This window comes from Mauremys reevesii, linkage group 23, assembly GCF_016161935.1.
Source record: "Mauremys reevesii isolate NIE-2019 linkage group 23, ASM1616193v1, whole genome shotgun sequence".
Taxonomy (NCBI): domain Eukaryota; kingdom Metazoa; phylum Chordata; order Testudines; family Geoemydidae; genus Mauremys; species Mauremys reevesii.
The window spans coordinates 13047112-13074556 of NC_052645.1; the positions used below are offsets into that span (position 1 = coordinate 13047112).

Here is a 27445-nt window from a genome sequence, read left to right on the forward strand (position 1 = left end):
AGCACTGGAGTGGCTAATACTCCTCCTCTCCAGTGCCTGCAGCCCCTAGACATGCACAGGGTCTTACATGAGTTTCAGTGCAAGACCACGTGGACCCACTCCACATAACAGGAGTGGTGGCCCGTACGTCCTGCGTGAGTGCCTGTTCTCTGGCCTGGCCACTGAACTGTTCATGTCCCGACCCTTCAGCAGCCAAAGGGCACCGGCGATCAGGAGCCCAATCCTGCAGGCCTCATGTGGGCCACCCTCCTTCAGCCGAGGCGTCTCACTGCAGCCAATGAATGCAACAGCAGCACGCCCCCCTTTGCTCTGAGGGGAGGAGCGAGGGACGGGGTGAAGGGACCACCCACCAGATAAACCCTGCTGATGACTCTTTAGAAACCACCGTGCAATTTAGATAAACGAGTCATTCGCCTGGCAAGCTCCAGCAACCCCAGCTTCTTGGGAGTTCTCCGGGGTCTTCTCGGTCTGTAATGAGACTGTATCGCCTTTGTTCTGCAGTGCCCCACCCGCTTTTGCGCACGCTCTGACCACTGCAGGAGCTCTGGCAGCCGGTGAAGGCTGGTGTTTACCGTACGACTCCCTGCAAGGTATTGAGTGATTGCCCAAGGTCCTGTGCGAGACCGGGCGGAACTGCTACACGGGCGAATGCTCCGAAGGTCCTTCATACGCTTTTGGTTTCCATAGGAAACGGATAGTGATTCCCAGGAGGAGTACAAAGCTCAATCCCCCCGCAGACTGTGAACAATGTAGCGTAGCTTGTTAATTAGATGAGCTAGTAAGAGATGCTAAACATCACTGCTCCATCAGCTGCCTCTTTTTGTGGCACCTCCCCCATCCTCGATCCCTCTCCTTTCAAATGATAAACCCCCACGCGTAGGGCTTGGGGGCAAGACTGCTGTCAGCTACGCCGCTGTAACTCTGGTGTTACACCGTTCTAGCCGATGAGAATCTGGCCCCTTGTTTGCACCTCTTGTCAAGCCTCCAGTGTGTGAATGCTGCCCAGCGGCCCCTCCGAAGTCCCCGCGATCTTAATGATCGATATTGCCTCGTTGTTTACTTCTACCTACTCTCCCATCTGTTGTCTCTTGTCTTAAACGTAGATTGTAAACCCCTGAGGACAAGGACTGTCTTTTGTACAGTGCCTGGCACGGCAGGGTCATGGCACGTGGCTGGGGCTCGTAGACACTACAACGAATGATGTGACGCCTGCTGGTTGCAGTCAAACATTTTCTCCCGTAAAATGATCTGAGATGCGGTTGGGGTTTAAGACAGAGCCAGTTCGATGGCGTTCATCCTTTCGTTCTTATTCTGCATGTGCATTGGGGTGTTTATAGCAAGAGATTCCCCAGGGAGATTCCTCGCCCGTTCTGCGTTCGGGACCCTAGAACCCAGCGAGGCTGGAAAAGGCTTTCATGGCTCTTTTTTTGCCTCCTGGCCTGAGCAGTGCCGCGTAGAGACAAGGTGCAGGCTTACCTAATGTAAACCAGGCTGGGTCTCAATCCCCAAATCTTGTGCAGAAGGACCGACTAAAGCTTTGGGTGAAAACGTGTTCTACGCGTCGTAGGTGCTTTATTTTCCAAAGAATAAGAGAAGAGAAATACCAACTTATCCGCAAATCACCATGGGGCGCAGTTGGTTCAGTTCTCAAGCTCTAAGCACCCTCCATGGGAGCCAGACCCTTGAGATGTCAGCTGCTCCCTCTGCAATTCGTATGGCCAGACTTTGTAGGGAGGTCTCCTGAAAATCTGACCCCAACGGTGGAGGCCGAGCCCTGCTGAAAACTGGCTAATGGAGATGGTAAAATACCAGCTTGGGGTTCTCAAAAGGGCCTTCGCTGAGACAGCTTGGCCTTCAGCCAGAGTACAGCTCGACTCAGAGGGAATTACTTTTCTGCATGGGCCGTGTTTAAGAAAGTAACACTGCATTTCTGTAGCAACCCCCACCCTAGGATCTCGGAGCCCTTTATGTATTATATTGAGCTGTGAGATGGGCCAGTATTCTCACCTGCATTTTACAGCAGGGGGGAAACTGAGGCAGAGAGGGGGGCAACAGGTCAGTGGGAAAAGAGGCCAGAAGTCCTGACTCCCAGCTCATCTTTCTTAGAGCAGGACAAGCAGGGGGTTAAGTAGGTAGAGCGCTCATTGGTCCCTCCAAGGGAAAGAAGCAGCTGTGTAGGGGGTGTGCTCTCCAGCTTTAGCCCCTGGGGGATAGCGCCTGGAGAAGAGACTGAATTGCAGGCTGCAGTACCACAGCAGCACGTGAGATCCCGGCTAATGGCAAGTTCCCCATTTACTAGCCGCGCAGAAGGGCTGTTCAGTCAGTAGGTCCCTGGGGAAGGATCCCTGTAGCATCAGTAGAGCCCCGAGAGAGAGGCTGCCTACTGGGGCCGTATTTTCATGTCCACATATTTGTAAGAGTAGTGGTGCCCCTTCCCGGTGGACCAGTTGATCCCGTTGGCGTAGGAGCTGTGTTCACCTTTGAGGTACAGCCCGTTGAGGTTGGAGGAGTGGCACTGCCCATACCACCAGCCGCCTTTGTAGAGGACGGCACAGCTGCCCCCAAAGGTGTCGTGGTCTTTGTCCCGCGTGGAGAACCCCAGCTGGTTGTGGCCCGAGAGAGAATCACCTGCAAAGGGAAGAAGGGAAATTCACACAGGGCTTGGCCTGCGGCCTTCGCATGAGGGCAAAGGCTTTCCCCAGCTGGAGTCATAACAAAGAGCCTTGCCTCTAGGTCACCGGTTCAAATCCCGCCCGTCTCTTTGCATATTATTATTCATTAATAGGCAGTATCACGTATGGGGCCTTGATTTCCACCTTGCACAGTCATTCACACTTGAGCAAAGACTCACACCGGTCTGATCTGGCAGTGGTTTGGTGTAAACACTGACCCGAGGTGCAGGGACAACGGAGAATAAGGCCCTAGTCCTGTAGTCCTCCCCTGGTGTGAAATGAGTTTGGTGGGTCACAGGATACAGGCGGTGCCCGTACCCCACTGGAGCCCCCAGCCCCACTCACACCCTGGCTGGAACTAGCACCGGCCCAATAACATTTACTAGATGAATTTTGCTACGTTTTCCAGATAGTCGCCTAGAAATTCCCCTTCCTCCCCCAGTTCTAGTTGGAAACTCTCAGCAGAGAAGCTAAGGCCTGAGTGGCCCGTGGACACTGGGCTGCCTTCCCACCCCTAGGGCTGGTCCCTCCAGGTCTGGGCTGAGGCACTGTGGACATGCAGTGGGGAGGGGGGGATGCTCCTGCAGACCCCGCCCCAGCTAGACCTGGTGTGTGGACACGCAGGGGCTCCGGTGGGGGCAGGCTGGGGCTCTTCACTGGTGCTAACAGAGTCACAATGGAGGGCTGAGGAATCCTAGCCCTGCCTCCCCACCTCGCACAGCTGGTATTTTATCCTTGGGAATCACCAGTGGCGGCTTTCCTATGTGATAACCCCCCAGCAGCCTATCCCCACTTGAGGCATCTCCCCCAGCCAGGTATCCCTGTGATTGAGAAATCCAGTCAGTAGCTTCCAAACTCTTAGGGGATGTCTGCACGGCAGCTGGGTGCTGTGATTCCCGGCACAGGTAGAGGCACGCTGGCTTTGCTCGAGGTCGCACACTAGAAGTAGCCGTGTGGCCACGGCAGCCCAGCCAGTGGCTCAGGCCACACGCCGAGTATGTACCCCGGTGGGGCGGCATCCGGAGGCCAGCTCCAGCAGCTGCGGCCACACGGTGGTTTTTAGCATGTGAGCTTGAGCGGAGTTGGCGTCTGTACATCCTCCCGAGCCGGGATTCGCAGCCGCAGTGTGGGCGTTACCCGCCGTGACCCTGAGAAACCGACGCTGCGCCCTCGACTTCGTCAAGTTTCGCCAACGGTCATGGAGGCGAGGGGAAGGGAGGGCACTGACAGGATCCAGCGACAGTGGTTCCCCCACCCAGCTTTGCTAATGGGAGCCTGACCTGCACGGACCCTACTCCTCTTCCTCCAGGGCTGGGCTCCCCCAGCCAGCCCTGCAGATGCACCTCAGGCCTGTAGCAGCCCCTTCTGCCCAACAGCTGTTACTGCTCCTCTCCCACGGTCCGGTGGGGCGGCTGCGATTGCTTTTTCTGTGACTTGCTCGGTTACCCTTGTCCCTAATGCTCTGACATTGTGTCTTGGGACGACTGCAGGCTCGGGGACAGATCCTCAGCAGCCCTTACTCCAGTCTTACGCCAGGGAAAGGCTTCCCCTTGGTGACTAGCTAGCCTCATGCAACTCAGCCTTCCCTGTCTGAAGATCTGGGCTCTGCCACCAGAGAGGCCACTGGTCTGAGGGCCTCAACCCTGCATTAGAGGTTAAAGCCGCTAGCGCGAGCTGAGACACTGTGGCACAGCTGCCAGGCTCTGCTCAGGCGGGGCCGAGGCGTGGAATAGCAAAGGGGGTGCCGCCAGCTGGCCCCCGCTCACCCTGCAGCGGCAGGCAGGCCCAAGTGGAAATCGCTCAGTAACTCACCCATGGTGCCATCCAAGTAGGAGCCCAAGGCGAGCGTGTAGTTTTCCCTTTCGCTCAGCATCTTGAAGCTGCTGTACTTGGCAAATGTGCTGGACTCATTGAAGTCCCTGGCCTCAATCCGCAGCTGGTAGGTCCCTAACGTCATAGAATCATAGATTATTAGGGTTGGAAGGGACCTCAAGAGATCATCTAGTCCAACCCCCTGCTCAAAGCAGGACCAAATCCTCAAATGGCCCCCTCAAGGATTGAACTCACAACCCTCGGTTTAGCAGGCCAATGCTCAAACCACTGAGCTATCCCTCCCCAAAAGGACAGCAAGGCATCAAAGTCCCAGCATTGCTGGAGAGAGCGGCCATGGCCCCAGACCAAGGCAGGAGCTAGGATCGCCATGGGAAGATGCAGTCCCCCTGCAGGTTAGGGGCAGCCTGGGGACACAAGGATGGGAAACCCTGGAGGAGGTGGAGGTGGGAGTCTCCCCTGGGCCCATGCACTAGGGTGCTGTACAGGAGGGGCTAGGGGCCATGATGCCATGGTGAGGAACCAAGCCCAGGATACACCCGTGTCTGAAAAGGCTCTGGATTTTCATGATCACACCAGCTCTGAGCCAGCTCCTTTTGGAGCTCACTAGCTACCACCGAGCTCTGTTTGGGGTTAACCCTTTCTGGGAACCCTCCCCAGCATGCTTTGCGGCTAGCTGGCCCTTTAAACTCGGGGGCAGACAAGCCGTTCCAGCCTGGACTTCTCCCCTTTCCAGAGGGGGATTTGGTAGCGGCCTGTCCCAGGAGGAGGGGGTGCTCAGAAGGGTACGTGCTGTGTTTGCACTTACAGCCAAGCTGAACTGGCTGCATGGGCAGCAGCGAGCAAGTTGCTGCGTTGGTTTCAAAGCTGATCAGGAAAAGTCAGTGTTAACTCCCCGGGCCAGATCCCTGCTATGCTTGTGTAGATCTGGGGTTGCTCTGCTAAAGTCAGTGATTTTACGCCTCAGTCCAGCCTCCCCCTGCTGCTCCCTTCTCAGCTGGGTGGCGAGAAGTCTCCTTACCGGTGCTGGTGAGAAGGTGGATGTTGTCGTTGCCCAGCCAGAACTCCGATGCTTGGTTCCCAAACCCTCTCTTGTAGGCCTCCCAGCCCCGATAGAAATCCACCGACCCGTCCTGGCGCCGCTGGAACACCTGGAAGGCAAGAGGCAGGTGACACCCAAACTCAGCGAGCCCTGGGGAGCTGGGCAGGACCCAATCCTGCTGCTGAAGCTGCGGGGGGGTCTCCCAGTGAGTCCAATGTCCACTCTTCAGAGGATCTCAGCGAACAGCCATCTCCCCACTGAAGGATCTTACGTGGTGCCTACCGCCAAGGGGCACCAGCTGGGACTGGCCTCTAGACTTCCCTCACTACAGACACAGGGCTCCATGGCTTGAGGCAAAGGACTAGCACCCAGTGGCTCTTATAGCATCATTAACAACCAGCATTTCAAAGCACTGAGTAGCTGGGAGGGGGGCAGGGAGCTCACCCTTGCTCTGGGGGAAAGGAGACTAATGAGCTCCCCTGGGCTTGTTCAGCCCTTAACGAGGCGCATCTGTAAGGTTTGCTCTGCCTGGAGGGGGCGGGTGGGAGCTTAGAAAGGGAAAACGGGGCCCTGGAAGGGGTGGTGACCAGGGTGAAGGCTGCTATGCCCCCGAGAGTGCTGACCACGCAGACAGATCAGCCAAGCGGGAGGCAGGCTCTGGCCCCGCTGCCCCTGCAGTTGCATGAACCAGCTGTCAAACGAGGTGCCCCAAGCTGGAGTGAGACCTTAACTAAAGACAGCTGATAAGCCAAGCCCGAAAGGGGCTGGCTGCAGAAAGACTGCTGGAGAGACAGGCCATCTCTCTGCTCTCTGCTCCCCTTCCCTGGCAAGGGAAAGAGGGAGACAAGGCCCCCCCCCTTGTTTGTTCTGTCTGGAGAGCCCCTCTGCACTGCAAACAGCGGGAGGATGTTATAAAGAACATGGCCTGGGCTCTGGTGGGGACTCTGGGGAGTCTCAGCCCCCCCACCAGCCAAGGCACTGAGCAATTTGGCAAGACTGGCTACCTGGTGCCTACATGAGAGACGAGCTCTTCTGAAAATCTGACCTGAACTCCCCTAACCGGGACCTGCAGCAGAGTCTTCAACCTGGTATGTGGACTGGCCACAGACCCACTCTGTGCAATGGGGGGTGGTGGTAACACCAAGTAGGTGGAGGCATGTGTGGGGAGGTGTATTTCCTCCTGCCCTGCTTGAGGGCTAGAAGGACTCACCAGCCAGCCCCCGCCATCCGTTTCCATGTCACAGAAGACGGTCAGTGTTCTCCCCGGTTCGGGGCGGATGGTGTACCAGCCGCTCAGCCCCTCGCCCTGCTCCAGCAGCTCCTTGCAGTTCCTGGCACCTGCCCCTCGGGAGAAACGCCAGCTGGGTGAGTTCGTTATGGCCAAGCCAGTTAGCAATGTCCGATCCGACACAGGGGTTGGGATGGGGGTGGGGGTCTCAGAGCACCAGCCACTCTGTCTTGGATGACCCGGGGAGCTGGGCAGGACCCAATCCTGCCGCTGGAGCTGTGGGGGGATCTCCCAGTGAGTCCAATGTCCATCCTTCAGATCATCTCAGTGAACAGCAAACAGCTGCCCCTCCACTGAGGGGTCTTATGTGGTGCCTGCTGCCTACCCCTGAGCAGCGGGAAGAATGAATGACATTGGCTTTCACAGCCATCTGCTGGCTGACTGATAAACACACCCCGGTCAGGGACTTTCAGTGCTGGGCAACTGATTTTTCTGTTCACTGGCTGAAAATGGAAACCTGTCAGAAACTTTTTGGCAAATCGAAAAGTCCAAGAAATGTTCGGTTTGGGTTGAACAGAAGGTTTGTTTGGGTTTGATGCTGCGTTGTTGAGGCCGTGTTGGTCCCGTGTTTAGAGTTGGACCATTTTGAAACGTTTGGCTGTTCTGAATAAAACGAAAGGAAATCTGGAAACAAAACCGGCCGTGTGAACCGAAAAATCCGAGCGTTCCTTTAGAAAGGGTCAAAATGACGTGGGGTGGGTGTGTGCGGGGGGGAGTGGTTTTTGGTTTTGACTGAAACAATTTGGCAAAAGCAACAACAATTCTGGGAACACTTGGTGTCCCCGAAGCTGCATTTTTCATAGAAAAGGCAGTCGCCCGGCTGTAACTCAGAGCTAATCCCTGGCCGTGAGGGGCTGGGATATACAGTAGCTGGGACGGTTCTCTCCAGCTGGACTAAATAAACACCTGAGGGTGAAATCAGAACCGCAGGTGGTGAGGGTGGGGTGAGGAATGATAGCTGCTGCCTGGCTGTTTCATGCTGGAGCTGATGGTAGATGCATTTGAGGGGCCTTAACTGGGGTTTAATGGTGCTCTGGGTCTCTGATGCTAGAGAAAAGGAAGGAAAATGGTCTTAGCTGGGGCAGCTGTGTTTGGTGGGGCCTTGGGACGTTGTTTGGGGGAGGCCGGACTCTCACTTGGTTGGTGGCCTCACTTCATGCTATTAAATTGCAGTTAATGGAGTTACTCTCTTAGCTGGGGTGGTAGCAGCCTGTGCTTTTGGTGTGGGAGGTCCCGGGTTCGATCCCTGTGGATGGCCTGTGGCATCTGTGTGTTCGCAGCCGTGTTGGTGCGCGAGGGTAGGGTTTGAGGCTGAGGGAAGGCGTGTACCTTGCTGCTGAGAGCTGGCAGAACTGCTGGCTTCTCCTGAGGGAAGAGAGAGAAAGAGCCATTGGTGAGATGGGTGCATCCGGCAGCTGGCCAGTGAGGGGAGGGCAGAGGTTGCCGCATGCTCTGGAGAAGGGTGGCTCTCAAATGTCACCTTGGAGGGGTGAAAAGGCCTTGCAGGGGGTGCTAACAGCAGTGGGGACCTCGGTGAGGCCAGGCTTTCACCCCCAGCTGTTAAGTCCTTCTCCCCATGTAGGGTAGTGACAATGTCTCTTCTCCAGAGCAGAGGCGGGGAAGGTGATTAGCTCTGGGAATGCAGCACTCAGACCTGTTTGCAGGCAAGAGTCTAGATGTGTCAAGAGAGTCAGCAGGGTGCAGCCAGGGGATAGAGCGGTCAGGCCTCCCGAGGGGCCCGATCCTGCATCCCGTCCTCCCCCCACAGAGTCCCATCGAAGTTACCTTTGTCTCCTTTGGGTCCAGCCTTCCCCATTGCCCCAGGGGAGCCCTTCTCGCCTGGAGAAAGAGAGCAGAGGGATGGACCCGGTTCCTTTTATTGTGCCTTTAGTGCTACCTATAGGAACCAGGCGGTGTGGCTGGGGAGCTGGGGGTGAGGAGCAGACTGGATGGGGATTTCTAAGGGGACACGGAGCCTTTTCCTTCTAGGTCTTGGGTTCAAATCCAGCCCTGGCAGGTACCGTTTATTGGCTCGGGTGAAATGAATGAGCAGCTCAGTCCAGTTCCCGGTGGACGGAGATGTCCGTACTAGAAAAAATACCAGAAGCCAAGGATTGGGCAGGCCAAGGTGCCACATCTCTCGCCCCCAGCTAGTCTCTGTGTTCATGGTTCACTCGCTCACGGAAGGGATATTGTGTCAGCGCTTTAGTGGCAGAGACGACCAGCCAAGATCTGCTGGGCACAGGCTCCTCGCCAGCTCTGACATTTCTGCTGCGCATTATCCTACCACTGCCTCTCTGGTCCAGGCACAGTGTAGGCTCTTGGGGGCAGGGACAGCCCCCAGCCCCCTCCTGCTCTGACCTATTCTAATACACACGATCCATGTTAATAGTAACACAAGCCTGAGAGCGCAGACCGCACTGCAGAACTCAAACCTGGACTCGGCAAACCTGTCTGAAACTTTCCTGCCCACGCCGAAATATAACCCCAATCTAAAAGCTGCTTTCCGTGGCCAGGCCTGCTGGGCTCCTCAGTCCAGCCGCTCAGCCTCCCCGGTGTGTGTCCCTGAGGAGCTCTCTGTTCCGGTGCAGAGCGCTAGGGCTGTGAGCTTCCTCAAAGCAGTGTCCTGCTGACCTCCCATGAGGTGGTGATCTGCTCTCCATTCTCCTCCTTGGCACCCTGCTCCCCAGCCTCTCTGAGCCCGTGCCCTGCCTGTCGGGTGAGTTAGTGCCAAGCATTCACACGGAGTCGGCCCGTCCCTTTGTCTTGCCTGGGCACGGCTGTCTGTCTGGCCTGCTTTATAGTGAGGCTGTGATTGCCGAGTTCAGACAGCGTCCTCTCACCTGGGGGCCCTTGAGGGCCTGGATCTCCTTTAGCGCCAGGCAGGCCGTTTGTCCCCGGCATGCCGTTTGTCCCCGGCATTCCCGGGATCCCTGGCTGGCCCTGGAAAAAGATCTTCTTGTCCGCTCCGCACTGGGAAAATTCCTTCAGCTCTGAAAGAGGCAGAGAAGCAGGCTGGAGTGAGGAGAGCAGGCGCGCAGTGTGGTGGTGTCCTGAAGGTAGCGATAACAGCACAGCATGGGGCCAGGAAGGGACCAGGGGAAAGGCTTTGGGGTGGGGGGATGCTGAAACTGCAGGATCACATTGAGCCACTGGATGTAACCTGGGCTGGTACCCGGCAGACCTGGGCGCGTAGGCGAGTATCTTACAGGGAACTCCTCTCTTGTCTCTCTCCGTAATGGAAGCGCTGTAGCCCGCTGCCCGTCTGTATTTGGTACCGCAGCCCTGCGACCTCCCATGCACGAGGAGGACGTGACACTGGGATTTGGCAGGAAGCACGAAGGGCCAAACTGAACTGTCAGGGCTGGGGAGTCTGCCCAGATCTCTGCCCTCGTTGGCTCAGGGACGTAGTTGGCCATGGTGACTGGAAGGAAGCAGCTTGGTCAGGAGGCCAAGGGTGAGATTCGCCCCCCTCCCCCACCCAGTAAGACTAGAATTAAACATCCCCCGACCGGAGGGTCAAAAAGCACTTGGCAAATGTGGATAAATTAAACCTGAACCCCCAGCGTGCAGATTGGGGAAACTGAGGCACACGGCGGCTAAGTGCCTGGCACCAGATGACACAGCAAACCGGCGGTGGAGCCAGGAATCAATCCTAGTTCTTCTGACTCCCACCCTGTGCTTTCACCCCTAGATATCACCCGGCTCATCTGATATGGACAGTGATATTGAGAAGCAGGGATGGGGTTGGGTGACAATCTGCCCATGTTAAATGTTAGGAAGTTTTTAAAGTAATAATTAAAGCCTGTACTGGGGGAGGGGAGAGAGCTGGAGCTCGCTGGAAAGTGGGGATGGGCTCATCACAGCACCTCTGGCTATTTTCTGAGCCCCCAAAGACGTTCTAGGCACCTCTCCAACCAAGTACTGAGACGTTCCCTGCCCCAGTGGGTTCCCAAGCAATATTTAACCGTATAGAACAGGCCAAGGTCCTAAGCAGACAGGGAGGGAGGGAGTGTGTGTGTGTGGTGGCGGGGGGGAGTGAGAAGCAGGACAAACATGGCTGGGTTGCTGTCACCTGGTGACATGATCAATGTATCTGTGCTCCTTGGACCTGTGGGGTGGTGGGGATGGGAAAGTGTTGAGGAGAAGGAGGCCGAGGAGGATGAGGCTGGTGTCTGACTTCAGGGAGAGAAGAATCATTAGCCACATTTGGCAGATGGGGAAACTGAGGCACGGAATGATTCAGTGACTTGTCCAGGGCCACACAGAGAGTCGGAGGCTAGAGCTGGAATGGTCCTGATGCCCTGCTTCATCCTCTGCCTGTTAGACCACAGTGACCACAGCTGATACTTTCTTAGGCTGACCAGATGTCCCGATTTTATAGGGACAGGCCCGATTTTGGGGTCTTTTTCTTATATAGGCTCCTATTACCCCCCCCAGCCCGATTTTTCACACTTGCTGTCTGGTCACCCTGTACTTTCTAGACAGGACACTTAACCTCTGGGTTCACTCCTCAGTTCCTTGCTATCAAGTGCAAAACGTCCCCCACACATCGCTCCAAGGAATTACTTCCTGGGCAGCGTCTCTGCGCTCCCCAGACAGAGCCCATCCCTCCAGGTAGGGTGACCAGATGTCCTGATTTTATAGGGACAGGCCCAATTTTGGGGTCTTTTTCTTATATAGGCTCCTATTACCCCCAGCCCGATTTTTCACATTTGCTGTCTGGTCACCCTATCTCCGGGTTTCCTAGCTTCTCGGCACCAGCAATAGGGAACCCAGCCCACGGTGTTACCTGAGAGCCTGACATGGAGGTGAGCCCTGCTAAACCCAGCCATGCATGAACCTCTGCTCCAGCTAAGGCTGGGATTGCTTCAGTCAGCTCCCTCCCCCCCCACCACCACCACTGGGGCTGTGGGTGTCTCTCCCCACCTTCCCCCACCCATGGGGCTCCCCACCTCCTTACCATTATTCTGAGCCAAACCCCTCTCGGGTCTGGTCCTTTCTATGGACTCCAAGGGGCTTTGCCTCCCCTTTCAGGGCAGGGGAGCATCCTGCCTGTCCGGCGGGGAGCTCCTCAGAGATGCGGCTGCCCTGGCAATGTCCCGCTGCGGCTCCTCCTCAGAGCCTGCTCCCTGCCGGAGCCCATGAGCGTTGGACTGAGTGTGGCCACCAGTTTGTAGAACAAAACCCCACAAAGGGATCCCCAAGGGTGCTGAGTACCCCCTGCCCCCACTGACGTCAATGGGAGCCGCGGGCTCTCAGCTCTGCCCTGGATTCAGCACCCCAGCTACTCACGTGCACAGCAGCCGGACTCTGTCTCCTGGGCAAAGCCTGCCCTGGGGCCCGGGGCAGCCATCAGGAATGCCAGGGCGAGGAGAAGGCCCATGCAAGACTTCATCTTGTCCCCCACGCCGTTACCCCTCGGGATGCCTCTGTGATCCAGGACTGCTCTGCCCCTTATATACGCAGCTGCCTTTCCTGGCTAGGAGACCGTAGGACAGCCAACCCCCTGGGTTGCGTAACGCCTGTTCTGCCCAGGGGCCAGCCTTTCTCAATGAGCCTGTGGCGCAAGAGTTGGGCTCAGTGGTTCCTGATAGCTACGGATAAGGCTTACTTCCTGGAGCCAAACGCACGCCCACGGGTGGTATGTGATATCTCACTATCAGTGAGCCTCTGTTTGCGCTTTCGGCCCAGCTAAATCCCCTCTGCTGTTTCAGGCAGCTGGAGGGTTCTTCTGAACTTCCTGTCCTGAGCTATTAATGTGGCGCTGATCATGCTGTTGAGCGGCTGCTGCACTCCACCCCAGAGGTGGCTGCATTCTGGTGGTTGGTAAGTTCGTTCCTGTTTGAAAGGCAGCCTGGCTCGCAGGAATGAGGTCAGGACTGGGTGCCCCAGAGCACCTGAATACTAATCTTGGCTCTGCCACTGACTCACTCAGAGGCCTTGGGCATCCCTCTTTCCTCATCTGCGAAATGGGTAACACCTGCTTTCCTGCCTCCCTCCCTCTCAAGGCTGCTGTGAAAAGGACAGTTCACCGGGGGGTGTTAGTATTACATTTCTATGGTGCCTTTCATTCCCAAGGACAGCATCTGTCTAACATCTGGAACTTGTAAAGAGCCTTTCACTACGGCCTTGGCCTTGGCAAACCACATAGACAGGCGTCCCTTCACGCAGCCCATGCAGCCACCTCTGGGGTGGAACATGGTGGCTGTTTAACAGTGCAGAACAATCTACAGTGCAGTTTAGGACAGGAAGTAAAGGAAATCTCATGTCCAACTGACATGCCAAGGAATATTTTAGGGGAGCAAACTGGAAATGGGTCAGAACACCAGGCTTAACACCCCTACCCCTGCAGAAAGTGCCATGGGACATGGAATGACCACGTAGATCCAGGACCCCAGGTGACTGGCTCAGCACCAAGGCAAAGGGAAGAGCAGCAACCACAACACCACTAACCCCACCCCGCTTGCAGCACCTGGGTTTCCTCAAAGTCTGGTTAAGCACTGACACAGCCTGGAATGTGCTAGGAGCTGTACAAACACTCAGCCGAGCTCCCAGCCTGACAGGACGTGGCTTCGGGTTCACACCTCTCCAGTGATGGCGGCGGGAGCGTAAGGAGCCCTTCAGCTTCGGGGATCATTCCCTGCCCTGCGGAGTTCTGCTGCGCTGTGGGGCTCGGGGGGTTATTGATGCTGCACCAGGACTGAGCTTCCAGAACAGAGGGAGGCGGGAGGAGGAGCTGCCGGGGAGGAAATGGCACCAGCCAGTTGGTGGGGAATCAGGGGGGGCGGGGGGGTTGCCTTAGCTCACAGTGCGGAGGGGTCTTTAGCTGCCCTCTGGCACAACCGAGGCAGCCCCGTCTGGGGCCGGAGGGGAGCAGGCTTTCATCTTGCTCTTGGTCCCAGCAGCGTAAATCATGAGCCCGCTCCATTAAAGTCCCTGGAGTGACACCGGTGCAAAGCCCATGCAAGGGGGATCAGAATCAGGCCCACGTCAGCAGCCTCCTTCCAAGGTTCCGGTGCCGTCCCCTTCCTCGAGGTGTCAGTGCCGGCAGGAGAAGCTTGTCTAGGAGCCATGGGTAGCGCTGCCCTTCTCCCCAGGGCTCCTCTGCCTCAGAGGCGAACGGTCAATTGTGCCCGTTCGCTTTCGTTCCAGGGAAAGCGACAGTGACTCGAGGGAGCCTGCTCACGAGCAGCCTCTCCGAAGAAAATGAAAGAGCATCTCAGAGCGGCTTCTGGCCTGGGAAAAGCATCACTGCCTCCAACGTGGATCAAAATCCCCCTGCTGCCCCTTCACGCCCTGCCAGAGGGTCTGAAACAAAACCAGAGTAGGCAGCTGGCTCCCACTGCAGCTACTTCTCCTCCAAGCCAGCACAGTATCTATTGCTCCAGCCAGAGAGCCCCACTGGGAACGTTAACCAAGCCTGAGAAATCTCATCTGCTGTAAGCTCCAATTTACAGATGGGTAAACTGAGGCCTGGGGTGCTGATGTGGTTTATGCAGAGTCCTGGCATGCGTCAGTGGCAGAGGTGGGAGTAGATGCCCAAGCTTCTGCCCCATTACCACTGTACAACAGCTGTCACTGGTGCTAAGCTGTGACCTGCCCACGGATGCGCTGGGAAAACCCTGTGCACTCCCCACTTCCTCCTTCTAGGTGCCTCCTGCTGTTTTGTTCTCATTTTACTCCATTGATATGATTGCAACACCCCTGTACAGCCGGGCTGGGGCGGATCCCTGACTCTTTGTTCCCACTGAACAAACACTGAATTTCTCTGTTTTTCCAAGAGCAGCGGCAACTGGCCCACAGCCTGTCTGCCTTTTGTTTTGCTCACCTGTGCATGCACCAGCCTTGACATCCGTCAGGGCATTTTGGGGACTGGGGGGGACTCTGGGGCGGACTCCTCGGTGCAGCTCACTGGTTTTCTCGCTCCCGTCGCAGAACGTGACAGCCTGTGCTCTCGCTGTTCCTTTGTTACTGGAAACAGGTCAGCAATGCTGCCAGGCAAAGTAGGGCCGAGGCAAAGTTCAGGTGCTGGGCGCAAACAGAAATCTGTAAAAGCAGCAGAGAGTCCTGTGGCACCTTAGAGACTAACAGACGTATTGGAGCCTGAGCTTTCGTGGGGGAATCCCCACTTCGTCGGAAATCTGTGTGTCCTGAGCCAGGTCAGGCCGGTGGAGACTGGAAGGGGAATTGGTTTAGGGGAGCTGTATGCAAAGTTCTGGTCAGCCCCCGCTGAGGTATAAGCCAGCCACTGGTGGGCTGAGGTTTGGGTGATGTTCATCACACCAGTGGAGTAGTTTTGGTAGAACCGGAATGTTCTTGTGATGTTTATTCGGTTGCTCCTTGAGTGGATAACTGGTGGGCTTTCCTCCAGGTGAACCCAGGCTGTACCTGCTCTGCCACTGTGTACCTGGGAGTGTTGCTCTTTGCCTGGCTAATGTTGCAGACACCTGTCCCCCCCCCCCCCCAGCCCTCTCCTTCAGCCCCAGCCCAGGAAGTCCTCTTAACTCTGGGAAGTTTCCTTGAACCCGAAATCACAGGCCGTGTCTGATCAGGCCCCCACTGGCCATTTCACCCCTGGATGCAGGTGTCCCTCCAGACAGTGTCCAAGGGGTTCCCTGGAGGGAAGGACACCCCTGAGTGAGGCAGTGCCTATACCCAGGGGGTGATGGCAGGCCCACCCCACCCAAGGCAGAACAGGTTGTTAGCACAATTAACCTGATAGGCGGCAACAGGGTCTGGGAGCAAGCAGGCATAAGGTCCGGACCCGGCGCAATGGGCTGGCCCAGGGTCCCCCACCAGGCTGTCTGGAGTGGCGTGAGGACAGCTGATCCAGGGGGACTTTGGTACCCTGGAAGGGGAGGACGACTGTGGTTCAGCCCTCTGGCCGGGCCACTAAGAGGGGCACCCTGATTTCTGGGGGTGGGGGGCATGCTGCGAAGAAGGGGGTGGCAGACTGGAGTGGAGCTAATCCCCCGGTGTGGCCACAAGGAGGTGAGTGACCCCTGTGGCACAGGGACAGAACCTCAGTGGAGATAAACTGGCACAGCTCCGCTGCTGGCCCTGGAGCAATCCTGACTCACGCCAGCCCGGGGCATGCAGCTGTTCGGACTCTCCACTGACCTAGAGCGACCCTCCCCACTGAGTGAGTCTGGCTGGTAGCAGGAGCCGGGCTGGATGAGCCAAGGGCGAGGGCAGCATTGGGTCGAGGAGCCCTGCGCTGCCAGGCCTTTCCCCTCACCCCTCCCATGGAGAGGCCCCCGCAGGGTTGTAGGAACGCTGGGTTTGAGAGGTGCTACGTGCCCTGCCTTGCGACTGCCCCCAGCAGGAGGGGTGCCCTGCTGCGCTCCCTGGGGCAGCGTCGGGCAGCAGCGAGGGCAAGGCCCGGCCAAACCCTGCTTCCCCCAGCTCCCCCACCCGCCCCCAAACACACAGACACGGCAAACTTCTCCCCTAGAGTTTATTGTCCTGGCGCTCTCCGTGCATCCAGCAGCCTTCTGCTGCGCAGTGTAGCAGAGACGCCAGCCATGCTGGCATCTATCCCCATCGCTCAGCAGCGGCCATGCTTAGCTCTCCCTCTGCCCCCAGCATCTGTGGCTCGCCCTCCCCCCACTCACCGCTTGACACGCTATAAGCACGGTGACGGCGGCAGGTGTCCGTGATGCATAGAGACACATCAGCACGGCCCCTGCCTTGCGGAGCGTCTGTTCCGAGGTGGTGCGAGGTGCAGGGGGCCCCTCAGCTTGGAGACCACCCAGCCTCTCACAGGGCCTTGAGGGAACCAGCTGAAGCTATGTGGGTATTAAAGCAACACTCCGGGAGCGACCTGCCCCAGCCAGAGGGTTGCTGTCAGGCCTCCAACGGGTTCAGGTAGCTGGAGTCCAGTGGGAGTTCAGCCAGAGGCAGCTGAGTGGGTCTCTCTCCCCAGGGCTAGCTGGTCTCTCGGGCAAGGCTGGGGGAACAGGCCCTGCACGCAGCGTCCGCGCTCAGGCCAGGACCGGGTACGTTGCTGCCGTCATCACCCCGCAGTTGTTGTCCCGCATGGACATGAGGATGTAGCCGGCGTTACCCCAGTAGGTGGACCAGGAGTTTTTGATGAGCCAGTAGCTCTCCCCTTGCAGGACCCCGTAGCCCACGGCCAGCACCGCGTGGTCCAGCTCTGTGCTCTTGTTTCCTAGGAGAAAGGAGAGGAGATTTAGCCTCCCTCTGTTGGGAGGTGAGAGACTGGGCTGTGGGGTCCCGCCCGCAGGAGGCCAGCAGGCCATGCCCTGTGCAGAGGAACCACCCTACATGTCTTCCTATATTCATCGTGTAACTGCCTTTTAGGAGTTAGTGTAGAGGGGAATGAATGGGGGGGGCTATAAAAAGGGGTGCAAGATAATGAGTGGCAGGGAAGGTCAGTGCCACCCAGGAACAAGGGGCTGCCCAATGAATTAAGAAAGGAAACATTTAAAAACATGCTTTTTAATGCAATGCCTAATTAGCCTGCGGAACTCATTGCCACAGGATATCCCGGAGGCCAGGAGTTTAGCAAGAGTTCGCAGATTGGACATAGAGAAGGAACAGCCGCAGTTAGGTGAGGCAGGATAAAAGAGAAGAGTTATGAATCCTCCTGCTCTAGGGCATTAGGCAGTCACGCTCTGGTAAAAGCCCCGCCCCATGGGTAGGTTGTTCCATGAGGAGTTTCTTGCTCCTCCCTCTGAAGCAGCGGGGGGAGGTGGGGGTGGGACTGTAGCCTTTATTTTTATTGAAAGTTAGTTTTAGTGATGTTATGTTGCACCCTCGAGGACCTGGCCCTGGCGGCTCCAGTCTCAAGTTCAGCAGAGTTACCTCTGTTAGATCTGGAGCTCACAGGAACACATGGAGGCCAAGGGAAATAACACAATCACAATCACAAGGCTGTGTGATGTTATGATGAATTAACAGGATCCTAGATGAGCTGCACCACAGGTCTGATCAAGGTGTGGCAGGAATCAATGCAGCTGTTTCTGCCCGCAGGGAACCTGGCTTTGTCCAATTCGAGACCAGCAAAGCCCTCCCCCAGCAGAGCCCCCGGCGCTCCCCCAGACTCACCGCAGGCAGGTTCGTAGTAGACGCCGTTGGCATAGAAGGCAAAGGACTTGGGGGAGGCGTCGATGTTCACAGCCACCGGGCCGTGCTTGTAGAGCGCCGCTTTCAGGGCGGTGACGTTCCCGGGGTCTACGTTGATGTAGCCAGCGACCTTGGCTATGAGCTCAGACTGGTTGTAGTGGCAGTACCCATTCTGGAGGGGAAAGACCGGTGCGAGAACTGGGTGACAAGGCTACTGCAACCAAATCCAGAGCCCTGCCCTTCAGCCAGATGCCTGCATGGCACCATCTGGCTACCATGGCAGAGCAGACAAGGCAGGCGCTGGCCCACCCAGTCTGTTAACGCTCCCCCTGGCTAAGGAGGAAGTTCCACTGGTCCTGCTGGAGAAACACTAAACCCAAATCTCCCCCATCCTGCGTCAGGGGTTTGGATGAGTCGTACAGCCATCATCTCCTCGAGTTCAATGGAGCGGCTCACGCGGGAGAAGTCCCACTCCTGCACGAGGGGCTGCAGGGGGGAGCGCTTGCCTCGCCGCTCTCCTGTCTGGGTACCGACGCAGCCCCCGGCGCTGTGACATCTCAGCCAGCCTGGGACACAGGGCAGGGCTGAGTCCATTTTACGGCCGCAGAGCTGAGGCAGGGAAGGAGGGTGGCGGTTCTGCTTTCCGGAGGTGCTCAGCACCCCCATCTGCACTGGATGGCAGGGGGCTCTGCAGCTGCTTAGCACCAGGGCCGGATTTACACCTTACGCACCCCTAGGCACAGCATCTTCAGTGCCCCACTGCCTACAGCTCCCCTGTGTGTTGCCCCCAGTTGCCCCTAGGCACGGGCCTACTGCGCCTATGGGAAATCCAGCCCTGCTCAGTCTGGCCTGGGGCAAGCTGCCTGGGGTCACAGAGGGAGCCTGATTTAACCACAAGGCCGTCTTGCCTCTGGCAGTGTCTGAAGTGGCCCGTGCATGCCCCAGATAGGGTACGAAGCACCCTCAACCCCCATGGAGACAGCAGGCATAAGGGTGCCCAGCGCCCCGAAGGCCTTCCCAGAATCTCCCCCCGAACGGCTCCGGGCTTTCCTCCGACGCCGGCCCCGCGCTCACCTGGCCCATGTACGGCCCGTAGGACTCGGTGCTGGCGATGCCGCCGTGCTTCTTGATCCACTCGTACGCCTGCCACTCCTCGCCGCCGTCGCAGGCGTGGTTCCCGAAGCCCCAGGAGCAGTCGATCAGGACTTGCTGGGACAGCGGGGTCAGCACTCCGGTCTGGGGGGCAGCCAGGAGAAAGTCAGGGTCCCGGACGAGAGATCCAGAGTCCCAGTAATGCACAAAGCCCAGAGGAGAGGGGGGTTGGGGCTCCCCCACCCCCAGCTCACGGAGGGGTTGGTTGTCTCCCTCCTCCAGCCAAAAGCACCAAAGGTTCCCTGTGGGCACTGCCTCCACCCAGGGCCTGCGCACTGGGGGGTGTCACTGGAGTGTGCCCGTCTGCCCACTGTCCCATTCAAGGATGATTTCCCCCCCCCCAAAATTGCTTCCTCTCCCCAGTAAGGGGTGGCCTCCGCTTCCCAGGCATGTTGTGTCTAGCAGGACCAGACACACCATGCTCCACATCTCGTAGCTGCTCTTGATCAGGCGCCAGAGGTCACCCATGGCACGGAGCAAGGCCATGTTCCCCTTCAGGGCTCCGACGTTAACTGCCAGGCCCGTGCAGCTTGGCCGGGGGGGTGGATTCTCCACCCCAGCAGCCCAGAGGCTCCAGACTAGTGGCAGGAGCCTGAGAAGTGGGTGTGGGCTCCGATGCCCCAGCCTGCCTCGGAGATGCTGCACTGCTCCCTCCCTAGACCCGCAAGGCAGCTGGGCTCTCACCTTGAGGAACAGGGCCCCCTCCATCGCCCCGGTGGTAGCAAAGCTCCAGCAGGAGCCGCACACGGCCTGGTCCTTCACTGGGGTCACGGCGCCTGGGGAGGGAGGGGTTACAGGGCAGGAGGGTTTGCGGTGAGGTAATTTGGGGCTTTTAACGTCTCCCACATTCTTCCATGGGAAAGTGGCCATTTTACAGAAAAGTTCCTTTTCGCAGAGAGTAACGGAGCCCACTTTGGCCCTTTGTGGGGCTTGAACCTGGGACCCTCAGAGCTTAAAACAGCCACCGCTGCTGCCTGAGCGAAAAGACCTGCTCTGTTAGGTGGAGGCCGCGTGAGACTCAAACCCCTTCTACGGCCCAGTCGCTAGAGAGGGACAGAGGCCCATGCCCCTACTCTGGGTTTCGCTAGCTCTGGTCAGGAGGAGGCAGGGAACCCTACGGCCCAGTCGCTAGAGAGGGACGTAGGCCCGTGCACTTAGTCTGGGTTTCGCTAGCTCTGGTCAGGAGGAGGCAGGGAACCCTACGGCCCAGTCGCTAGAGAGGGACGTAGGCCCGTGCCCTTAGTTTGGGTTACACTAGCTCTAGTCAGGAGGAGGCAGGGAACTCGCAGTGCATCAGAGCTAGTTTTCTCTGGGACCTGTTTCCCTTCTTAGCCTGTCCTATGCAGCGGCTCCAGACGAGCCCCTGGGCAGCGCTTGGCCTCCCTGCTGCACCATTGGCAGGTTACAATGAGAGGCAGAGTCTGGCCTGTCTCGCTCACCGTACAGCCTCCAGTCCAGGCTCTCCGGAAGGACGAGGCTCTTGTACCCCTCGGACGGGAATGGCTGCCCGTTGTTGGGGGCCCCACTCTTTAGCCGCCCCCGCAGCACGGCCATCTCCTCCGGGGTGCGGTCGGCCAGGTGGTTCAGCACCAGTTTGTAGGGCAGGTTGGCCCGATTCTTGGAGTGGACGTACCTGGGAGGGGATGGATGATGTGAAGAGGGGGGGAGCCGGGCAGCAGGCAGCAGCACTGGCTTGTGGCCACCCTCCCTGCAGCCAGTAACCCCCAAAAACCAACCAATCATCAGCAGCATGGGAGGCTCCTAGCCATGCCAGGGCGCATGGGAGAAGCAATCCCAGAAGAAGCCACCTCCTCCTCCCACCTGCTGAGGGTAGCTGATTGGAGACCCCTAGTCTGGAGCCCGGAGAAGCTCAGCCCTGTAACAAGAGGGAAGGGCCTGGGACAGTATCTGGGTCAGGTTCCATGGGCCGTGATGCAGACCCTCTAAGATGCTCTGGGGGGGGGGGGGGAATGTCATGCAAGAGACTCAGCCTGCGTCACTTCTAGCGGCCTGGGGAGTTCCCTCAGCTTGGGGCTGCCCCACGTGGGGTGGGAGAGGCCAGCGGTTTGCAGCCAAACTTTCCAACCCCAACCCCTGGATTTTTTTGGGTGCCCAGCTGGAGACGCTTGGGGCCGGATTTTCAGCATGGGCCGAGAGTCCCGAACTCTCGAGCTGTACACCCAAAGAACAGCAACCAAAAATCACAGTCACACTGTGTCCTGGGTTCGTTCCAGGCATACGACATGAGGGCACGTCAAGAGAGTACCCCAGCGCAGCCCCACACAGGCCGGGCAGGAGTCTCTTCCATGGTTATTAGAAGACATTTCTATCAAGCAACCAGTTTTTTGCTTCATTGAGAAACATTCTTTGAGATGTTTAAACAAACCCTCTTGTTCCTCCTTTCCATTCCCAGATAGCCCCGTACCTCATGTTGTGGATGAAGGTGCGTTTCCTGTGTTCCATCTCCTTCTCGGTGCTGTATGTTTTCCCGAACTTCTCCTTGTAGTGGTGGAAGAGCCGGTGATGGACTCTGTCTGTTTCTCTAATTCTCCCGACAAATTCCTGCATTGGGTTGGCCAGGATCTGGTGCTCCGGCCCTGCGCCAGGCCAGTGCTCGCATTTTAGACCTAGAAAGGACAGCAGAGGCAGAAGCAACTGTCATGGACAAGTTTGTGGCAGGCACAGATTATCCCTGGAGCAGACTGGCAGGGCAAAGGTTATCAAGAGCAGGATTGACTGTATCTGATCATAGAATCATAGAATATCAGGGTTGGAAGGGACCTCAGGAGGTATCTAGTCCAACCCCCTGCTCAAAGCAGGACCAACACCAACTAAATCATCTCAGCCAGGGCTTTGTCAAGCCTGACCTTAAAAACCTTTAAGGATGGAGATTCCATCACCTCCCTAGGGAACCCATTCCAGCGCTTCACCACCCTCCTAGTGAAAAAGTTTTTCCTAATATCCAACCTAAACCTCCCCCACTGCAACTTGAGACTCCTTGTTCTGTCATCTGGTACCACTGAGAACAGTCTAGATCCATCCTCTTTGGAACCCCCTTTCAGGTAGTTGAAAGCAGCTATCAAATCCCCCCTCACTCATCTCTTCTGCAGGCTAAACAATCCCAGTTCCCTCAGCCTCTCCTCGTAAGTCATGTGCCCCAGCCTCCTAATCATTTTCATTGCCCTCCGCTGGACTCTCTCTCTCTGTCAATCATAAATCAAGCTGCATCTTCACAAGTTCACTTCTTGCTGCAGTATAAAGTTGTGGTTGGCCTCTAGGTAGAGAGTAGGCCAGATTGTGCTGGTACATGGCTGTTAATCTGGAGTAATTCCCTTCGAGTTGGGGGAGGGGAGGGTTACATCAGTGTCCACCAACCCCTTTGCCTGGTGTTTGCCTGCGGCGTGGCCGGGTATTGTTGTAGCCAGAAGCGCATGCATGGTATGGAGGGGATGGGCGGTGTCTCACCTGGATCTACGGTCCCATGCCGCAGTGATGGGTGCGGTGGCGGAAGCCCAGGGCAGCAGTGCGCTTACCGTGTGGGAGGCTGAAGACCTCGGCCGGGTAGCTGCGGGTGAAGTTGCTGTAGTCGATCTCGTACTTGTCGTAGTGGGAGCCCAGCAGGCTGTTGAAGCCCCGCATCTCGTAGTGGACGGGCACGGGGCCGTCGGCGGAGCTGGCCACCCACAGGGTGTAGACGTTCTTCTTCCGGCCCCAGTAGGACACGCTCTGCAGCACGGTGCAGAGCTGCCCTTTGTAGGACTCCTCCCGCACGGGCTGGGGAGGCAGCGGGCGTTAGGGGCAGTGTTTCTGGATGAGGCGGGCCAGCTAACTGCCGGAGCAAGAGAGATCCTCCGCAGTGCACACGCCAGGAGCTGCCCGCGGCGTCCTGGCCAGCAGCTGCGCGCGCTCTGAGCCGCAGGACGGAGGCTCCCTGTGCCGCAGTCAGGCCAAGCTCGCGCCTCGGGGCTGGAAGTCTAGACGCGGGCCAGTCCTCCCCTCTTGGGGGGGACATTCTCCCCGGGGGCACACAAAGGGGGAAGTCCCCATCCCCCTTCAGCTGATTACCCCGGCCCGTGCTCAGGGTGTACAGGGGGATGGGGGCAGGCTTCCCCGGACCCCTTTCCACTTGTGCACCTGTGGGAGGGACAGTTTGACCCACAGCCAGCCCTGGCGCAAGCTCCACCGGCTTGAGTGGCGATGCACCGTGCTTAGGGCAGGGCTGGATTTGGCCCTGTGCTTGTCACATCGCTGGCAGGGGAAAGGGTGTGCTGGCGCTATTACCCATCATGCACTAGTCTGCCCGCCGAGCCCCATGGCGCGTGTGCCAATGGCCCTGTGCTATGGAGCAGGGCGAGGTAGCTAAAGGGTCTCCTGGTGGGGAGGGGGGGGAAGAGCCCATTCGCCGAGCAGGATGCCTGGCATCCGGGGCCCTTCTTTGGCAGGTCCCATGAGACACGGGCTCACCTCGAAGCCGTCCAGGCGGGGGAAGACGCTCTGCGGGCTGATGAGATCCCCGGCCGTGCCGTTGACCCGGAAGCACTTCCGAACATTCGCCTGGGTTTCTGTGGTTTCTGGGGTCACCTTGAAACTGGCGCCGAATGGCTGCAGAGCGCCAAGCTGGTACGTGATCACTTGGCCTGCAGGGACGCACCCAGGGCAAGCAGTTACCACCGAGGGCAAGGGGGAGCGTCACAGAGGCAAGCGTCACTCTGTGCTGAGCGACGGGCGTTTGGGAGACGCGGGCCGTGCCGGGGGCTAGGGGTAGCCTCCTATGCCCCAGCACTCGCTGCAGTGGGGCTCCCCCGAGCTGCTAAGTAGGAGTAAATGGGGTGCTCACGGGGGCTCCCCTCCTGCTCAGCACTCGTTCGCCAGTGGCGCTGCCCTGGTGTGCTGCTGGCAGGCGTGGAGAGGAGAAGCCGGCTTGCTGGACAGGGGAGGGGGGCCAGTTTAGTTGCAGCAGCTGTGACCGGAAGCCATGAACCACCTTTGAGCAAAGAATCACGGAATAAACTAGAGCTGTGGGCCTAATCCCGAGCGTCCTGGCTTGGATTTCCCTCTCTGACACCCCCGGACTTCACTGGGGGGCTGCCTGCGTCAGGACCTCAGCTCTGGTACCATGCTGGGGCCAGATCCTAAGTTTCTCGCCCGCTGCACCCCGCAGCAAGCACTAGAAGCTCAGTTTATAGGCACCACAGAACTTAAACTGCTCACGTCTTAGCCGGTGGGTCCCTGGCCCAGGTGCTGCCTCTCCAGGCGGGCTGAGACAGAGACCCGTCCGCAGCGCTAGCTGCACTCGGAGGAGAGAGCCCGGCCGTGCAGCCAGACATGGGGAATCCATTCACTGTGCGCAAGGGGGAAAGGACGCTGCCTCCCTGGACCGCTGCCCCAACGGCATCCAGGTGACCTACCGTGGTAGTACTGGATGCGGCTCTGGCCTCCGCTCAGGTTGTACCAGGCTTCGAAGGGCTCCTTGATTTCAGCATAGGGCAGGCTGATAACCCCTGCAGGACACAAGGTGACAGGAGCCAGGTTAGCCTGTCCCATAGAGACCGAGGGACCAGGTCATATCTCTAGTTAATTGCTTTAGCAATGGTGTGCCAGCCTCGCCCAGGCAGTCAGACAGCGCTCCCCAGCTGCAGGGCCAATGCAGGGGCAGCTCAGAGCAACCCACCTGCTGATTTTAAACACAGGAGCCTAATCCTGAGCCCCGGCTCACCCTGTACCCAGGCAAACTCTCCTTGAAGGTGTAAAAGCCAAGTAAGGGGTTGGCCCAATGTTCTCTAACCTGGTTTCGTGGTTCAGCATTTGCACAGCTGCGAAGGGCTGCGAATTCACGACAGAGGTTGGGGGGGATGGGGCAGCACAGAGGTAAATTTCAGTCGCCAGAGACATCCCTTCTCGTGAGAGCTTGTCGGGAGGGGGCCCAGGGCCCTTGCCCAGCTAGGAGGAGGTTGTAAGTTCGTCTCAATAGGGGTCCTGTCCAAACCACTCCCGAGGCGAAAAAGCTCATTTTGCCAGGGTCCAAAAGGGGCTAGAGGTGGGGACAGGGGGGATCTAAGGTTGTTTCAAGATGTCGTTGAACAAGATTATATGCACCTCCTTCCTAGTGCACTGAGAAATGGGAGTGGAAGGCTCCTCCCTCGGCCCCCAAAGAACTGTGCTGCAGTGCATAATGTTAGCAGTCCTGGAAACCAAGCTGATGAGAACAGTGGGGAGGGAACACACCAGCCCTCTCCTGCCTTTGTGGCACGTGAGCCTGCAGCTCTGAGTGTGCAGGGTGATATCTCGGCTTCTACAGAATTACTTTCCTCCCTGCTCTTTGGAATCGTACACGGGAGTGTGGCATTCAAACACAGACCTTCGCCGGACCCCTGTAAATAGAGGAGGTGCAACCGTCTTTCAAAATATACAGCTGGAACAAACCTGGACAACAGTATTCTAACAGGGCCTTGAAGCTGCACTCCTTTGCATTGTGTGGCTGGGGGAGGGGGCGGTCTGATTTGAATCCGAGACCCAGCTCTGCAGCTTTGGTGGCTGGAACACATCCCGGACCTGGAGGGGACTGAGTTCTCAAGCCAGATATGTGTGCCCTCTCAAGAGAAGAGCTAACCCCCTCCCCACCCAACCCTTGCACCCAGACGCCAGGCTAAGCTTGACTGGGAGCCGAGCCCCACTTCTGCCCTGCCAAAGTACTTTGGGCCACATTTTCAAAGGTATTTAGGTGCCCACAGCTGCAGATAAGCACCTAACCAGCTCCCATTGCTTTCCAGGGGGAGTTAGGTACCCAACCTAAGGCAGCCCCTATCTGCATTAAATACCTGTGCAGATCTGTCCCTGGGTGATTCTACAGCACCTCCCAGCCAGGATCTCCAAGCACTTTGCAAATGCTAATTAAGCCTCAGAACTCCCATCCTTAAGACACCACCTCCCTGGGACAGCCCCCAGCCCCCATTACATGCTCCCGGAGCATTACCTGTAACGTGATAGACATCTCCGAACTTGGGGACTGGCTGCAGGTTGCCCTCGGCTCCTGGAAGAGAAGAGTCATCTTATTCCCCTTCCTGGCAGCCACGTCATTCCCCACCAAGACCAGCCCAGGGAAGCTGAAAGGACGCGAAGCCTGCACAGCTTTACGGGGGCCATGCACCGTGTCTATCCCAGCCCGGTGCAAGGAGCAGTCCAGCTGGCAGGGAGTTAGACAGCTGAGTGGCTCATCACCTGGGGTGACCCATTAACAAGCTCTTGACTCCCTGACAATCCCAAACTGGGGGATGTGACCTCCTGAAACGATTCCCAGATGCCTGGGGCTCACACGCAGGCTGGAACAAGGTTTATAGTGGGGGTGCTGAAGGCAGAAGCCAGGGATTTGGGGTGTTGTTACTACTTCAAGCCAGGGGGTGCAGCAGCACCCCCTAGTTCCAGCACCTATGCACGCAGACAAGGGAAGAGAAGATGAGCGTGGCCTGGCCAGGGTGCTAGAGTTCTGTAGGGGCGCTCCCTCCTCCCAGACTCCCTCCCCCCAAAGCAGTGCAGGGGCTACACCCCAGAATTAACAACTCTACACATCATGCCATGCCTGCTGGTCCCACTCCCCCAGACCAAGGCCGAGGGCCCAGTGGGACCGGTCCCGGTGATCACAGGCACCCGCCAGTCCCAGAGAGTCCAGCGAGTGTCTGGGGTGGGAGCTCAGTCCTTGGCTACCCTTGGTGGATAGAGGCTGTTTCATGTCAGCACTCACTGTCCCAGCAAGCAATTGTACCTACCGTGGACGGGAATATCCCTGCCCAGGCCAGAACGAGGGAGGCCCCAGAGACTCCCTGGATTTTCAGTTCCTACCCCCTGCTCCCTCCTGCTCCCCCGTTTCTGCCGGGGAAAACTCCCACCACACCCCGAGTGCCACTGGCCCCAGTGCAGGCCATGGCAGAACTTGGTGGGCCTGGCTATAAAGGGGGATTCTGTACAGAGGCTGCTGGAGGCAGACCGCCCCCACGGGACTCTCAGCCGCTAGCTGCCAGCCTGACAGTCGGACGCAGCCCCCACGCTGCCTCCCTCAGCCGGGGCCTGGCCTCTGGAGTCACGGAAAGGACTGCAAGCACCGTGAACAATGCAATATTCACCACCTCCCCGCTTTCTTGGACCAAGCACCCCGGGGTTAGGCTAGATAGCCCAGTACCACACTCACGGTGCCTTTTCAGTAGCCTCCAATGTACAGGGTGGGGCGGGATTAGCAGGGAAATAAACTCACCTGAGCAACAGCTCCACCGCAGGAGAATCAGCATCCACCCGAAGATCGCCATGGGTGCAGCACATGCAGCCAGGGATCCCTCACTCCCGTTTTGCAAGCCAAACCTCCCAGAAGCCCCCTAAAAA

General features: G+C 57.9%; 2 protein-coding genes across 3 annotated transcripts; both read right to left on the reverse strand.

Moving 5' to 3' along the window:
- Positions 1 to 743: 743 nt before the first annotated feature.
- LOC120389136 (veficolin-1-like) lies at positions 744 to 12297 on the reverse strand. Of its 2 annotated transcripts, none has more exons than XM_039511422.1 (8): positions 12128 to 12297; positions 9676 to 9825; positions 8618 to 8671; positions 8162 to 8197; positions 6755 to 6888; positions 5524 to 5653; positions 4485 to 4619; positions 744 to 2628 (listed from the first exon to the last, which is right to left on the reverse strand). In XM_039511422.1, the coding sequence occupies exons 1-8, from the start codon at positions 12228 to 12230 to the stop codon at positions 2381 to 2383; spliced, it is 990 nt and encodes a 329-aa protein (XP_039367356.1). In that variant the 5' UTR covers positions 12231 to 12297; the 3' UTR covers positions 744 to 2380. The 2 variants fall into 2 exon arrangements, with proteins under 2 accessions (XP_039367356.1, XP_039367357.1); XM_039511423.1 differs by having other exon boundaries at positions 6755 to 6882; positions 12128 to 12296.
- A 3977-nt stretch (positions 12298 to 16274) lies between these two features.
- Positions 16275 to 27445, reverse strand: LOC120389135 (digestive cysteine proteinase 2-like). The gene is made up of 11 exons (XM_039511421.1): positions 27321 to 27445; positions 26049 to 26105; positions 24484 to 24576; positions 23540 to 23712; positions 22609 to 22849; positions 21501 to 21702; positions 20515 to 20708; positions 19760 to 19851; positions 18998 to 19159; positions 17906 to 18095; positions 16275 to 17006 (listed from the first exon to the last, which is right to left on the reverse strand). Exons 1-11 carry the CDS (start codon positions 27370 to 27372, stop codon positions 16819 to 16821), a joined length of 1644 nt encoding a protein of 547 aa, XP_039367355.1. The 5' UTR covers positions 27373 to 27445; the 3' UTR covers positions 16275 to 16818.